Source organism: Phyllopteryx taeniolatus, chromosome 7, assembly GCF_024500385.1.
Source record: "Phyllopteryx taeniolatus isolate TA_2022b chromosome 7, UOR_Ptae_1.2, whole genome shotgun sequence".
Taxonomy (NCBI): Eukaryota; Metazoa; Chordata; class Actinopteri; order Syngnathiformes; family Syngnathidae; genus Phyllopteryx; species Phyllopteryx taeniolatus.
The window spans coordinates 12538778-12555279 of NC_084508.1; the positions used below are offsets into that span (position 1 = coordinate 12538778).

At 43.3% G+C, this 16502-nt stretch overlaps 1 protein-coding gene across 1 annotated transcript; it reads right to left on the minus strand.

The window, feature by feature from the left end:
• Positions 1-92: 92 nt before the first annotated feature.
• On the minus strand, positions 93-12713 carry LOC133481054 (elongation factor 2b-like). Its single transcript, XM_061779941.1, has 13 exons — positions 12558-12713; positions 10694-10908; positions 9828-10009; positions 9480-9688; positions 7194-7372; positions 4596-4701; positions 4152-4404; positions 3872-4067; positions 3423-3789; positions 2905-3258; positions 2655-2837; positions 544-676; positions 93-452 (listed from the first exon to the last, which is right to left on the minus strand). Exons 1-13 carry the CDS (start codon positions 12558-12560, stop codon positions 259-261), a joined length of 2574 nt encoding a protein of 857 aa, XP_061635925.1. The 5' UTR covers positions 12561-12713; the 3' UTR covers positions 93-258.
• Between the last annotated feature and the right edge of the window lie 3789 nt (positions 12714-16502).

Consider the following 16502-nt stretch of genomic DNA (forward strand, 5'->3'; position numbering starts at 1 on the left):
CCATCAACAGAAACATGGATTGAGCTGGCCATTTATATCACATGGCTTTGCATATACTGTAGTGATTTTTTTAGTTTGAAAAGAAACACAGATAGGTTTTATTTCCTTTTATTTGTTTACAATTTTTGTTAAGTTTATCCATTTATATTGTCAATCCTTTTGGCAAACCTTAGTGCTCACTGTGTTCTGTACAGTCCGGTCCCACATTGTACATGTGTGGGGAGGAATGAGGCAATAAGCAAATAGTGGTCCAGGCTTTTACAATTTGTCCAGGTAGTTTTCCAAGGCTGGGACACCTTCTTTGAGACCCTTGCGTTTACGCGCGTCAGTGACCACAACACCAGGCTTGGAAGTATTATCCAATGGGTTTCCAGGCAAGATCTGCCAATGGTCAAAGACGCACTGGGGGAAGGCCTGGCCACCAGTGTTGGAACGAAGGTCAGCTGTAAAACCTGTAAACAGAGCCATGTTGCATTAATCAGGACATGTCAGGGGTTAAGTAAAAAGATTGTTACTGGGTGGGTTTTTGGTTGGAACACTTACCAAAGGACTCCATGACAGGCAGGTAGGCCTTGATGACACGCATGGGCGTACCTAGGACACTGGCTTCTTCAAACACATGACCACGCCTCTTGGTCAACACACCATAGATTCCACCCATGGCAGCCTCAGGACACTACACAACCAGAGTGGCGAAAGCAATACATGGGTTTAGTTGAAAGATACCGCAAATATTGCCTTGGCAACAGACATGCAAATGAAAAAGGTGACACCCAAAAAACCATTGACTGGTTGGGCGAACTCTCCAGCACCCTTGAATAGACCTTACCAGGGAAGCTGAGGAGTGTGATCCCCCTGTAGTTGGAACACACCCTCCGGTCCCCCTTCTTAAAAAGGATGACCACCACCCCAGTCTGCCAATCCAGAGGCACTGTCCCCGATGTCCACGCGATGTTGCACAGGCGTGTCAACCAAGACAGCCCCACAACATCCAGAGCCTTTAGGAACTCCGGGCAAATCTCATCCACCTTGGTGACCTCAACCCCAGAGATAGGAGGCCGCCTCAGAGAACCCAGACTCTGCTCCCTCATGGGAAGGCGTGTCAGTGGAATTGGGGTCTTCGAAGTATTCTCCCCACCGGCTCACAACGTCTCGAGTCGAGGTCAGCAGCGCCCTATCCCCACTATACACAGTGTTGATGGTGCACTGTTTCCCCCTCCTGAGACGCCAGATGGTGGACCAGAATTTCCTCGAAGCCGTCCGGAAGTCTTTCTCCATGGCCTCACCGAACTCCTCCCATACCAAAGCTTTTGCTTCAGCGACCACCAAAGCTCCATTCCGCTTGGCCAGCCGGTACGCATCAGCTGCCTCAGGAGTCCCACAGGCCAAATAGGCCTGATAGGACTCCTTCAGCTCGACGGCATCTCTCACCGTTGGTGTCTACCAACGGGTTTGGGGATTGCCACCACGACAGGCACTGACCACAGCTCCAGTCGGCCGCCTCAGCAATGGAGGCACGGGGAACAGAGAAACATTTACATCGCTCAAGTACATGTTGATGTACAAATTTAGGATTTAAATAAAATTTGCCTAACTTTGCTTTTTTGTTTTGGCTTCCAACTTGAGCCAGGCCCATCTCCACCTGCACCTGATGCCAGGTTCAAGCTGTGCCACATGAATAGCATCCTCTATTGCGTGATGCGTTGCATCACATGACCGACGCATTGGGCCGCACTTGACGTGGACTCGGCAAAAATTGTTGCTGCGCGTAGAATGCCACGGAGATCATCTCTCATGATTGGTCCGTTTTAGTCACATGCTGCGTACACAGTCACAGCATGTGAATAAAACTCAGCGTTCCCCATACCACCTATTCTTGATTTTGCAGCATAATTAAACGCGTCATCGAGGTCCATTTGTTCAAGCATACAGTGTTCCACGCTCTATTATTGTTGCTTTGTTCCGGAAAGGAAAGTAAAAACGGCTACCGGAAATGGCCAAAAAATGCAGAGGAAACTCCATCCTGTGGTGTCCTTGGCAAATGCCAGCCGTAGCGACACCCCCGAGGGAGGAGAACTGCAGGACATTTTCAAAAGTGTGGGCGTAGGTTGCGCTCTTGTATAAAGGCAAACTGCGCGCGGGATAGCCGCAGTGACGTCAGCGCGATCGCCGCCCACGTGAGTATAAAGAAGCCTTAAGTCGTAGTCTCGCTCACGAAATAGTTGTAAATAAGCAATAATTGATTAAAAGTAGCGACTGACATTTAGATCATTGTAATGGAATACAAGTACCGTTACTTCTTAACAGCTGAAGTGGTGGAAGTGTTTTTTCTGGTCTCGTCTACTCCTGTGATTTATCCAAAGGCGGTCCCGAGCACACAGGCGGAACCTCAGGCCGATGCGCCAGCATATTAGTCTGCCGCAGTGTAATAATCACAATTACATCTGTGTGTGGATGGTGGATGTGCGGAATTGATCTAGGTGCCAGACCTGAAGGAGTACGAAAAAGTCTTGATAATGGCGAACCCCCCGCTCAGAAAAACTCATGCGATCTGTACGATTCACGGAAATGGCCTATTTTGAGTTCAAAACGACAAATTTCGCAGAAAGGCGACTGATTTGCATGTATGCAACAAGTATAGATGATAGATGTACCTGAATTTCCACCAAATAGACAGGCTCCATCAATTTGGGTTCAGCTGTGAGCTGGCATGCATATAGAACTCTGCGAGTGGTGGGCATAATCTGGCCACCACCACGATGGATAGCATCTGTATGCAGGGTGACATCATGGATATCAAAGCGAACCGCACGCATGTTCTCTTCACAGAGGACGCCCTGAAGACAAAAGATCAATTAACAAAACTTTTGTCTTAACTCTGGGTCAACAAATTGTGTTTCATACCTCCTTAACAGCCCACTGGAAGCCAGCTACAACGCTGTCCTTTATCTCATTGAGGTACTGCACACCCTTGGTCACATCCACCAGCATGTTGGGACCAGTTCCGTCAGGTCCGAAGCACCAGATCTTCTTGCAATCTGTGGGTTCCCAATCATACTTCTCTGCAAGGTAGCGGGCCCGGGCCTTCAGCTCCTGACGAGCGCTGACGTCTCCCTTCTCGATGTCCTCGGGCAAACCATCCTCCAAGGGGCGGGCCCTCATGAACAGACGGTTGTGCTTGTTTGGGGACTTGGACAGACATGTGATGGAGGACTCGGCGTCAACGGTCTCTCTGTAGGACACTACAGGATCAGATTTCTATAAAGAAATACATCTGATTAGGAATAGGAACACAGTAAAATGTAATAACTTTGCTTTGGAAACTGAGGGCCACAGTTCCCATCCCGATGTAGACAAAAATGTTATAACGGCGGCGACGACTACGACAGTCTGCTTCTTGGCTACCGGTGAGGTCAAGTCACCTTGAGTGGGATGCAAGCATGGTCCTCCTCGAGATCCTTGAGGCAGATCTCCAGATGCAGCTCTCCAGCTCCAGCAACGATGTGCTCTCCTGACTCCTCAATGATGCACTGCACCATGGGATCAGACTTGGACAGACGCTTCAAGCCCTCCACCAGCTTGGGGAGATCAGCTGGGTTTTTGGCTTCCACAGCGATTCTGACCACAGGGCTGACGCTGAACTTCATCACTTTCATGTTGTGTGCATGCTCAAAGGTGGTGATGGTGCCAGTCTTGACCAGGAACTGATCCACACCAACCAGACCCACAATGTTACCACAGGGCACATCTTCAATGGGCTCAGTGTAGCGACCCATCATCAAAATGGTCCTGGGGAGGAAAAAGGGGACAAATTCATGTTTGAATACCAAACTGTTCTCAAACATAATTCAGGTCCAGTGTGAAAACCAACCTCTGGATAGGTTTAGTATAGAGGTCCTCTTTCTTTCCAGGAGTATAGTTGGGTCCCATGATGCGCACTTTCAGACCAGTAGAAACGGTTCCAGAGAAGACACGGCCAAAGGCGTAGAAGCGTCCCTTGTCACTGGTGGGTACCATCTTAGAGATGTACATCATTAAAGGAGCCTTTGAGTCACAATTCTTGATACCTGAATGAAAAGATCAATTGGACAATCAGAGAAAAACCAAACAACCATAGTTGTTACAATAGGGATTAGAATTTTGCATCATACCAAGGGCAGCTTCATCTTCATCGGGTCCTTCATAGAGTAGCTCGCAACGGTACTTTTGGGCAGTGACAGGGGAAGGCAGGTGGATGGTGATCATCTGAAGGAGGGCCTCTCCGGCTGGCAGCCAGCGACGCATCACAGCCTTCAGCAGGGGCTTGCCTTCTTTATCCTTATCCTCGACATCCAACTTGATCTCCAGCTTCTGGATCAGCTTGCTAGCTTCCTCCTTCCTGAACTTCATGATTGCATCAAACACCTGGGAAGGGATTGTTAACACTTGTCAAAAGATTGCAATCAAACAAATCTCAAAAGACATTCTGTGCCCTGCTCAGACACAATATCATCATCATCACAAACTAAAAATCAGGTCAAAGTGAAGAATGTCGAAATCATCACTTGCAGGTATTAGCGCATAGATGCAGTTTGAACATTAAAATTTGTTTTTACCTTGAAGATGGGATCAAGGATAAGATGGACAAAGCTGCGAGGGAGCTTTGTGCCATCAGCTGTAACTGCAGACTTGGAAAATTTGCCAGTTGCTGGGTCAAAGTACCTACAATAAACAAAAAGCATACCATTCAATTCATAAAAAGCTTTTCATACCTCTCATCAATGTACTCCAGGAAAAAAAGGGATTTGTAAGTTTGCTCACTTACAAAGAAATTAAGTCATTTTAAGGTTTATTAATCACGGTAATCGAAAGAAGCAATAAAGTTATGTTACATTGTATTAGCAACATGAAGAGATCACCCAAAAATGACCCTTTTGAGGAATGTTTTTGTGATATTGCTATAAAACTAGACAAAGTATAATTATTTCTCAAAATATCTCCCTGAGCCCCCTTTTACTGCTACTCAGGGAACCCCTTTTTTGTGATAGGCTGGCAAGTTTCAAGTAAAAATATCCTCCAAGAAGCTCAACTGTGTAAAAATTGTGAGGGATGAAGTCTTAAATCGACGCGTCAAATTTACTATAACATTTCAAAGAGTGTCACTTTCCTTGAAAACAACTTAAATAGCGCAAATGGAAAGTTTTTTTGTGAGAAGGAGAGAAGTGTTTTCGCTGTAGAACAGGGAATCTATTTTAGCAATCAAGTACTTTTTTGTGTGTGAATTGATTTGTTTTGATAGATGGCAGGCACTTGACATGATTGCCGGATCACATTTGCTCTTGGAAAGGGCAAACGGGGAGCAATGAGCACCTCTATCTCGGTTTTGAGGCTCCACATACAGTATGCTGTACTGCATTGTTTTTTTATTGAACCACAAAATCAGCAATTGTGAAGGAAGTAGCAGAATGCCACAAGGAAACGCACGATAATAGCAATACTTTGAGAGGCTGTTGGCAATGATTTATCACCCTATTCACCAAATGCACCCATGCATTTTGGCAACAGACACACTTTGCTCTAAAGCAGTGATTCTCAACCAGTGTGCCACGAGGGCTCTTCAGGTGTGCCATGGGAAATTATAAAATTTTACGCCATTGCTCGAAAAATTTACAAGAAATAATGCATCTTTGTTCATCCATTTATACCAGTGAGTCATAGTGACAGACAAATTAATGGTCTTCTATTAGATGGCAGGAAATACATACAGTAATTGATGTATCCACCTTTTGTGAAATTGTTTGTTAGTTAGTGTGCCGTGAGATTTTTCAATTGTAAAATACATGCCTTGGCTCCACAAAGGTTCAAAATCACTGCTCTAAAGCCATAGATAGGTAGGGTTTGGTGATAAATCAATATGTATTGCAATAGACAACCGATAAAAGAAAATATGTTTTAGAAAACGTTCAAATTGGGGGTGCGGTGAAGCCACAAGACATTCTGCTACAATAGTAGCATCATCCGTACCGGTTATCCTCGCTCTGGTCGCGGGCATGCTTGAGCCTATCCCAGCCATCTTTGACCGAAAGGCAGGGTACACCCTGACGTGGTCGCCATCCAATCGCAGGGCACATACAAACAAACAACCATTCGTACTCACATTCACACCTACGGGCAATAGTCTGGATAAGGCACTTTGCTCATGAATAGTGGGCCAAAATACTGTACCTGCGAAGACAAGCTAAAAATCTCGAGTTACAGAAATTATACAATAAAATATTGAGTGGAAGCTGCAAAAAGGCTGCTTGGACCTCTTCTAATTTTTCACAAGAAAAAACATTTCAAGAATCAAGTCAATTATTACTAAATCCATTGGCAATTTCCCCCCCCCCGATTTATTTTGGGGACAAAATGTCATGTTTTAAAATACCCCCCCCCCCAAGTTGTTTTGAGGTCATTTATTCCAGTGTAAAGGAGAGCACAATACTGATTCAGCCCATCAGCCCCTCGAACATCTTGCTCTATTTTTCAATATTACTATACATTTAGTGATTATTTTATTACAGTCTTTATACTATATTATTTAAGCCCCATTATAAAATTATTGGTACAACTCCATTGATTGAGGGGTGTGACTTTTTGTGTGTGCCTGTGACCGTCATGCGAAGACCTATGATTATACACACCTGCCATATGCCGTATTCCGTTAACTGTTACGACAGTTCTGTAAGGTGTCGTTTTTGGCCCGCGTTGTCTTCTGTGATGAATCAAGTTCCTGTTAGCATACTTTTCACTTTATGTCGCTGCCCTTATTCCGTGTTCCAGCCACCGCTGGTATGAGGCTAGCGGTGCTAGCTTCGGCTATCGACTTGAGGCTAATTGGTACCTGTATCGTTTTTCCTTGCATCATCACAAGATCGTGGCTCGGACGGAATGTTTCGGTGATGAAAGTATTTCAGTCCGTAAGTGAAAATGTGCTCTTGGGCCATTTTCGGCAGACAGAATGTTTCGTTGACTTACAAATTTTTACTGACCCATCCGTGCAGGCCAGCGTCTATAGGTGGTGGCCCCGGGACACCGCTATTGTCGGACTTTCTTACCATTGTTGACAGACATTCTCTCATAGTTCATGACAAATTCCGCAGTCATCAAGTAATTATTTTTCCCAGTCCACATAAAACTGTGACCACCATGTTTTCAGCAAATCTGCTCTTTACCTGTCACCCCACAGCTTCTTCATCATGTCTTCCACCTTCTTGCAGCGCTCAGCCGCAGTCATCTGGGTGTTGCCCTTGGCTGCAAACTTGGCTGCATACATCTCAGCAAACTGCTTGAGCGTGAAAGCCCAACCGTGGAGGCCAGAGCCAAAGCCAACTGTGCCAATGACCGGATCAATCTAGAAGTTAGAAAAATAAAAACATGAAATTATTATTTATAATCAAAACTCAAAGAGTAAAATACTTATCGTATTTTCCGTACTATAAGGCGCACTTAAAAGCCTTATGAGTGCACTGAGTTCCAAGATCTGTAAAAATGTGCGATTTTGGTAAGCGCTCCGTTAGAACTGACTGTCGGACCATTTCCCGCGGACATAGGTACGTAATACGTACACTACGTACGCTGGCAGCGATAAACCAATTAGAGAACATTACATAAAGCTACGTACAGTAAGTTCACTTACCTCCGCCATGCCGCTAGTAGGTATACTGTACTACTGGTATGCTGCAAAACAACATTTGTTTGGCTAAGGACCCCCAAAAATCGCATCAGCGAAGAGACATGCTTACGAGGCACAATTCAAACTACAGGCTATCAGTTACGCAGTTGTAAATGGGAATAGAGCAGCCGCGAGAGAATTCAAAATCAAGCACAAGAACAGCCGGGGGAAGCATCTCTACAGTCACCATTCGACTGAAGGCAATAACGATGGCACAAGACATGAAAATTGAACACTTTCAAGGAGGTCCGTCTTGGTGCTTTCGTTTTCTGAAAAGGCGCCATCTCCGCAAGGACTACCGTGGCGCAGCAACTGGCAGCGAACTCCAACCGCTGGACATCGGTTTAAACTGAGCGTTCAAAGTGAAGTTGCGAGCGGCGCTGGAGCGATGGATGAGAGACTGGGAGGCAGCGCCGGGCGAGTTACGCCACTATATGTGAATGGATTGTGGATGCCTGGGCTAAGGTATCTGCTTTGACTGATGTCCGAGCTTTCGCGAAAGCAGGCATCATTGCTGGATAGCCAGCCGGCAGCGAGACTGACTCAGACGAGTACGAGGGAACCCGGCATGTTTGATGGATAAATTGCCCAGCTGTTCAATTCAGATACAGAAGATGAAGACTTTGATGCATTTGTGACAAAAGATTGATCAAAAAATAATGCAAGTGTATTTTTAAATGCGTAGTAGAATAAAGTTCAACCAAACTCACTGTTTTGCTCCAGTTACCTTGTTTTAGCATGCGCCTTATGGTGCGGAAAATACGGTACTTTATTCTGACAAGCACTGCAATGCTGCACATGGCTGCCACCATTTTGACTAAGTGTGCATCACTTCTGTGCATGTACACACTAACTTTAAGATCTCCATTAGGTTTGTAAATTAAAAAAGAAAACACCCTCTTCACTGAAGGCTTAGCCTTGCTCTCCAATGAGCTGCACAGATGCCATGAAAGCTCCACCATAGAAGCAGAGAAGGAGCCATCACTGGAGGGGGGGGGACGGGACCGTGGCAGATTTAATGGAGAAAAGCTGATCCAACACAGTGCTAGAGCAACTAGGTAGCCAGCAGGTTAAGTAGCAGCAGCAGGCTAGCTGGAAAGGTGGCGGCTTGGTCAGTCCGCGAGAATTTATGGGACAGACGAGTGGAAAAGAGACCCAGGATTCTACCCGTGGCCAAGGTACAGCAAAGGATCCATGTTAAGTAAACCATTTTAAACTAAAAAGAAACGAGACGCCACAGCTAAAATGGATGAAATTTAGCCACCGTGCTAACGCTAGCATATTTGCAAAAATGCTTTTTTTGTGTGGATAATGTGCATTGTCCTGATGAAATAAACAAACCTGTCAATAGAAACATGCCAACGAGCGAAATATCAAATTTAGGAAGAGGATTAAATTAGATTGCCACAAGTCCCCCTTTCCCTGTAAAAAACCCACACGAAACTGAACGGTATAATATTCTATCTACAATGGTACTATCAGCAGTAACAAAGGCTGGACACTGCATGCGTGTGAACCCCCCACCACCTAAACTATTACCGCAATGTTCTCGTGTATAATGCGCACCCATTATTTTGATCATATGGGTAGAAGCAAAATCATGCATTGTAAAAATGCATTCTACATGGGTAGAAGGGTTTTCCAGAATTTTAAGGTCAACTTTGGGGGTCCGCATTATACATGAGAAATTATGGTATGTCTTTGATGCACCAATTTGTCGGGACGGCGACATGACTTTAGCATACACACTTAAAGAGGAAAAAAATACAAATAAAAGACTACTCACCATGATATTACCCATGGGTCCATTTTCTTCGCCATAAGTTGAAATAATGACATTGACGTTTTCGATGATACACTGGAAAGTTTTGTACAGGTCATCGGGCTCAAGCTGCAGCTCCAACAAGGCACGGTCCATCTTGTTCATCATCAGGACAGGTTTGATGCGCTCACAGATGGCCTGACGGAGCACGGTTTCGGTTTGGACGCATACACCTGGTATAGAGACAGAAATATGTTTGAACACGTTACAGATACACTAACAGCAAGAGTGATGCATATTCTACATTGACAGCATCATTGCAGATGCAGTGAGTTCCACCTTACATGAACAAAACTTGCATGTCATTCGTACCAGAAACACAGTCAACGACCACCAGGGCTCCATCAGTAACACGGAGAGCAGCAGTTACTTCAGAGGAGAAGTCAACGTGTCCAGGAGAGTCAATCAGGTTGATCAAGAAGCCGGAGCCATCCTTTGACTGCTTGATGAAGGCCAAGTCGTTCTCGGCCAACTCGTAGAACATAGAGATGGCGCTACAAAAGTGTGGACATGCAAATTTAAACTGAGCAACCCAAACACACTGAGGCAGAAAACCACCAAAGTCGTATAATTTGGGCAACCAAAGCTGACGGGGAAAAATATGCCACGAGTCAAACAGAAAACAGTTGTGTGATGCCATGAGACATCAGAAAAAACTACAGCTCAGTAATTACCTAAAGGTTTATTTCCACAAGAGTTGTATTTTTCTTTGCGTACTCGTGAAGCACCGAGACGAAAAGTGTGTGATAACTAAGGATCAGGAAATTGAAATGTATGAAATATTAAAAAGGGGCTGATTGCGCAGTACAATCCAATTACACAAATTGAAATTTACCATGCAAACTAAAACATGAACATGCAATTAATACTGTTTTGCACTGCCTGCCAACAAACACCATCCTGTTCGCCATTACCCGTCTTTCAGGAATCTTCAAAGGGTGCGATTTTGTTTTACCACGCACTGGCTGACTTAAATTTAACTTGCAATGGCGGCAACAGTTTAAGAAAAATTCATTGTTCTCACAATTAGAAATTGAAATTCAACCACCCAAAGAATAAATTGTGCACAACTTTCCACAGTAAGAAGAGCATATTATAGAACAAACCATAAATGATACTTTTGTGTGTGAAAATGCCACACCCCTTCTGAATCGATAAAATTCAACACCAATGCTCACGTAGACTTGATGGTAATGCAACGGTCCTGTTCATCCTTTCGCGTGTCGGTGAACCGGGTCTCCCCAGCACGGGCTGAGGCGATGATACCGGCCTTCGACACGAGGGAGTCGGTCAGGGTCGACTTGCCATGATCGACGTGCGCAATCACGGACATGTTACGGATGTTGGCCTTCTTATCCATGATGGCACGGATCTGGTCGATTGTAAAGTTCACCTGAAATGACAAGAAACATTTACGAAATCTGCGGAGACTTGAAACAACTATTTCATATTACCACTGTACCGATGTGGGAAAGGTATTCCCACTCTGTACTGAAGTATAGAAGCTTGTAAAAAAGACGGGTAAAAGTACTGATTCAACACCTGTATGAAAAGTAAAGGAACAGACTGAAATTTACTCGAGTGTTATAGTAAATACATTGTCTACTATGAATTAACTTGATAAAATTAAAACTGCACAAATGTTTCCCCTCAGGTAGATAGTGCTCACATGGAGAGGGAAAAATAAAAAATAAAAATCACATAACATGCTCTATGATGTTGAAGAGCCATAGCAATGCAAAATTAGCTTATGACAACAAATAAACAAACCTCACCAATGAACAGTTTTATATTAGACTTTTTGAGTGCCAGGAGGTGGTGGTATACAAATAAATCTTAATTGACAAAATTAAACAAGTCTCTTGAATAAGGCCATGGATAGGAATCATCTTGCTTCTCAGTGAGTGCTCCATAATTTTCCCTGATTCACCTTCTTCCATGTCTGCTGTCGAGTTATCTCCACCTTATAAGACCCCAACATCTCAATTTTAGTTTACTTTACCACCGTTAAAAGAATTTTTAAGATCATGTCGAGCAAATTTTCCACAGAGTAGAAAGAACAGCCATCTGTAATCAAATGGAGGTAGGACAACTAAAATCACAACATACTCAAATAAATATAATAAAACAATCCAGCAAACTGCATTACCTGTGATTACCTTTACCTTGCATTTACCCCCCCCCCAAAAAAATTGTTTTTAGTCAAAACCAGAAATGTTCCTTCTACATCTCTCACTCCAACAAAACGCTTAAATGATCGGCCAAAGTGTGAGGTGCCATTCTCCATTTTTTAAACACTAGTGTAGATTCAGCCACCTCACCAGCAGAGGGGGGGGGGGGGGGGGGAATGGTCTGACGCATCATTTTCTATTCAGGGCGTTGTGAATCCGCCATCACAAGTTGTGCAATGTGCATACTATTAAACAAGGTACTTTGACCTCAAATGCCTTGGATTTAAACTTGAAACAAGTGGAAGCAGATACAAACATCCAACGCTTCATACCGAATGTCGGCGATTTGGCCACGTGTACAAACTAATGACACAATGCTACGCGTTAGCATGGTGGCTAAACGACGCAGCCTACGGGAGGATGACAAAAGGCCGGCAGGTTCTCAAACCGGGCAACAACAGCAAGCATTGTAGTCGACCAGCCAGGATAGCCCGAAATTAAGCCTTCTCTATTACCAACGGCTGTTTGGGCCGTTTAAAACAATGTATAAAGCATCAAGATACAACTCCAAATAGCCGGTACGCGAGCAAACCGCCATTCGAATTACAGGCCTCTACACGACGCGAAAGGACTAGTCGGGTAGCACTGCGCTTACGATACAGAATAAGAACGGTATGCGTTCTCTAGACTGCGTGGCCTTCAAAAGGGAGCACTCAGACAAAACGGTTGCCATTTTTTCATCGGTTTACTATCAACACCCATTATTGCTAGCGCGCCCATATATATCCTCCCACAGCGGTAATATTAACGGCGACAACACCGAGACGTCGTGCGTATTCCGCCATACCCCACGCAAACGGAATTATCTTACCATTTTGACGGATGGTTTTGGATTCGCTCGGTGGAGGAAAAAGCCGACAGCAAATTATACACTGCCCACCACACGAGGGCCGAGGCAGGGAAGAGGACGCTGACGTCAGAGGAACGCGTTATATAATGCGTACGTGAGGTTGTCTACGTCATCACGCTCTCGAGCAGGCCGAGGCTCATCCTGTTCCCAATTCATGTCGGTCTTGGTGATGAATCCTTTTCACCAGTAGATGGCGCTCTAGCTGTAAATGTAACAACCTTATTGTATCGTCTTGTTTGTTACCTGAAAAGTTACTGTATTCTATGAAGAATGTCAGTGCAGTATAATATTATTGTCCATTCATACGCCAACATGCAATTCTGCTCTTTTGTTGTAATGTTATTTATATTATATAATTATGTGTGTCAATGATCTATGATACCTGATTGGCCTATTAATAATACCAATATTACTAATGCAAATGGCACTACTCCTAAAATATACTACTACTATTACTACTATTATATTTTTAATACAGAACATTATTATTATTATTATGAGTATATTCTTTAGTAATTCTATCTTACTATATCAGAATCAGAATCAGAATCAGAATCATCTTTATTTGCCAAGTATGTCCAAAAAAAACACACAAGGAATTTGTCTCCGGTAGTTGGAGCCGCTCTAGTACAACAGACAGTCAATTTACAGAACACTTTGGAGACATAAAGACATTGACAAAAAACAAAAAACAATTGTGCAAAAAGATGCAGAGTCCTCTAGCACTTAGAGCAGTTCGAATGACTAATATTGCAATAGTCCGGTGCAATGACCATTGTGCAAAGGGCGCTGAGACTTCAAGGAGTGTATGCGGTTTAAAGTGACGAGTAGTGCGATAATCTGGGACAATGGTTGTGCAAATGTTACGGATACTCCTCAATCAGTGTGCAAATGGACCAGATGCTACTCTGGCATGAGTGGCCAGTATATGCAAATAGTGCAGCATGGCGAGACAACTACAGTGAGTGCACGAGTAATACATAATTGGCCCCACAGAAATGTGACAACGAACTCAAGTAAAAAAATTGCCAGCTTGTTGTAATGGAATTATAAATTAGCTGTTTAAGAAGTTGATTGCAAGAGGGAAGAAGCTGTTGGAATGTCTACTAGTTCTAGTTTGCATTGATCGGTAGCGCCTACCTGAGGGAAGGAGCTGGAAGAGCTAGTGACCGGGGTGGGGAGGGTCCGAGAGGATTTTGCATGCCCTTGTCTTAGTTCTGGCAGCGTGCAAGTCCTCAAGGGTGGGTAGGGGGGTACCGACAATCCTTTCAGCAGTTTTGATTGTCCGTTGCAGTCGGAGTTTGTCCTTTTTTGTAGCAGCACCAAACCAGACTGTGATGGAAGAACACAGTACTGATTCAATGACTGCTGTGTAGAACTGCCTCAACAGCTCCGGTGGCAGGCCGTGCTTTCTCAGAAGCCGCAGGAAGTACATCCTCTGCTGGGCCTTTTTGAGGACGGAGTTGATGTTTGTCGCCCACTTCAGGTCCTGAGAGATTGTAATTCCCAGGAACTTGAAGGTCTCGACGGTTGACACAATGCAGCTGGACGTGAGGGGCAGCTGTGGCAAAGGATGCCTCCTGAAGTCCACGATCATCTCTACAGTCTTGAGCGTGTTCAGCTCCAGGTTGTGTCGGCCGCACCACAGCTCCAGCTATATTTCCTACTCGTCAGTGTAGCACTTTGTTTATGGGTTTTTTATTTTTGTAGTTTTGTTTAATATAATTTTCCCCATTAATCACACAGTATCCATAATTCTGAGCTGCCCACTTCTGTCTCAAAGACAAGTCCTTACACTGCCGCCAAAAAATATTCATAATAGTTCTTAAAAAGTTATATGTCCCTGTTACATCATCAGCTTGCAGGGGTACCAAATTTATTTTTGTCACAGGCCACATTGTATTTACGGTTTTCCTCAGAGGGCTGTTGTGACTGTGAACCCATATAAATGTTTCATTGTCTCATCCTATTATTAGATATACACAACAAATTGATGGATAACTAGTTTAGCAATCAGAAGTCAAGGGGTTTGTTCAACTATTAGTTGTGTTTGTTCAACTATTGTTGAAGTTACTGGTTAAAGGTGTTTGGTAACAAAAAAAAATGCTTGCAATACAGTATTAGTTATTACATATGACAATCTGTAATTTCGGTACAGAATCATGGAAGTTGATGCGCATGATTTGCTTTCGTGGGCAACATGAAATGATGTGGCGGCCGGGATCTGGCCCCTGGGCCATGAGTTTGACACCAGTGGCTTAATGGCTCCCACTAACCACAGTACAATTGGTGTAAATATGATTCACCACTGTAATTGAAGTTTGAAGGACGACTAATTGGAGGAAATGTAGCATGTTAATAACAAGTAATAATAATCCATCGATTAATTTTCTTTATTGTTCTCATTATGGTCGTGGGAAGAATAATTATAGTATAGGATTTAGTTTTTGATCCAGTAGGTTATTCAATTTCACAGCTGAATCTGTCCCTATACAAAACTTAAACAAGAAAAATGACTCAGTGCAACATACTTACCGATTAAAAAAAAAAAAAAAAAAAAAAAAAGGCTTTTACATGCATTGCCTTCAAATGCATAAAAGGGGCAGTGTTAGTCTTGGGTAAGCAGGAAGGAATTCATGAAAAATAGCCTATTTGATGTCTCTGCACCAGATGTGCTTGTCCACAGCCTTGAGCATGCAGAATAATTGTCGCGGACAAATGTCAGGCAATTCAGCCTGAGTGATTAACAACGAATTCGAATGACACGATTTCCAAGGGATGCTTTCGCTGCAAGCCATGGCCTGTGGACAAATTATTTTTATTAAAATATTATATTCAAAAATATTCTCTATGAGGGCCACTCCGAAAAGAAAAAAAAAACAATTATGAGAAGAATAAAATGTATTTTTCTTCTTTCAACAACTTCTGATATTACACGAATAAAGTTGTAATTAGTAATAGAATGGGAATAATATCACAACAATACATGTTTGAGAAATAGTTGTAATCTTAAAATAATAAATCGGAATATAATGACACTAAAGTTGTAATACTATGAAAACAAAGTCCTAATAATTACGAAAATAGCATTGTAATTTTACATGAATGAAGTTTTAATATTACGGTACAAAAGGTAGATTTGTTTTATAGTGTAATAATTTATATAGTATACAATGACTTTGACCAGAGTTTCTTCCTCTCTCACTCTTTTGACTTAATTGGTCCTTGCATTAATTCACAAAAGTCATCGACTGATGTCAATGGTGACTTACTCCACATTCATTAGTCACGAGTGTTGATTAAGTGCTACATGAGCACAATGCCCATAGGAGCTCTTGTCGTGAGTCAGTGATGCATCCCAGCCTGATAGGCAAAGGTGGGAAAGTTCTGTTGTGCCCTTCGGGATGCAATTTCACCAGTGCTCTCCACCAACTACACACAACACACACACACGCACGCACACACACACACACACACACACTCACACACACACACACACACACACACACACGCACACACAACTAAAACAGTGTAATCATCTACTCACAGCGCCTCTTTGATCAACCCAATACAATATTTTTTTTGCTCAGTCTCTCTGTGCGGCCCTAGTGTTTGGAGAACATGTTTTTAGTTATTGAAATCATTTAGCTTGTTACTTTAATAAGCATCGGTCAGGCTTGGGGGTGATTGGTCTGGATGGAGAGCTGGGCCTTCATATAAATACAGCATTTAGATGTATGCCAACGTTGGCATAGTAAACTTTAAACAAGGGGATTTTTCTGAAAGTGGGTAACAAGTTGCGTGACAATGTTTTTATCAAACAGGAACTTCCGAACACAAGGGTCCCTATTTTCATGACCGGTGTAAATTTAAGTGTGGTGGGCAGCACAATAGGTTAGAGCAGTG

Excerpts from the sequence above, each read along its gene's own strand:
- LOC133481054 (XM_061779941.1), bottom strand. Across the intron at positions 7,373-9,479 it reads GACCCATGGGTAATATCATG|ATTGATCCGGTCATTGGCAC; the intron begins GTGAGTAGTCTT and ends TCTAACTTCTAG. Across the intron at positions 3,259-3,422 it reads ATGCTTGCATCCCACTCAAG|AAATCTGATCCTGTAGTGTC; the intron begins GTGACTTGACCT and ends ATTTCTTTATAG.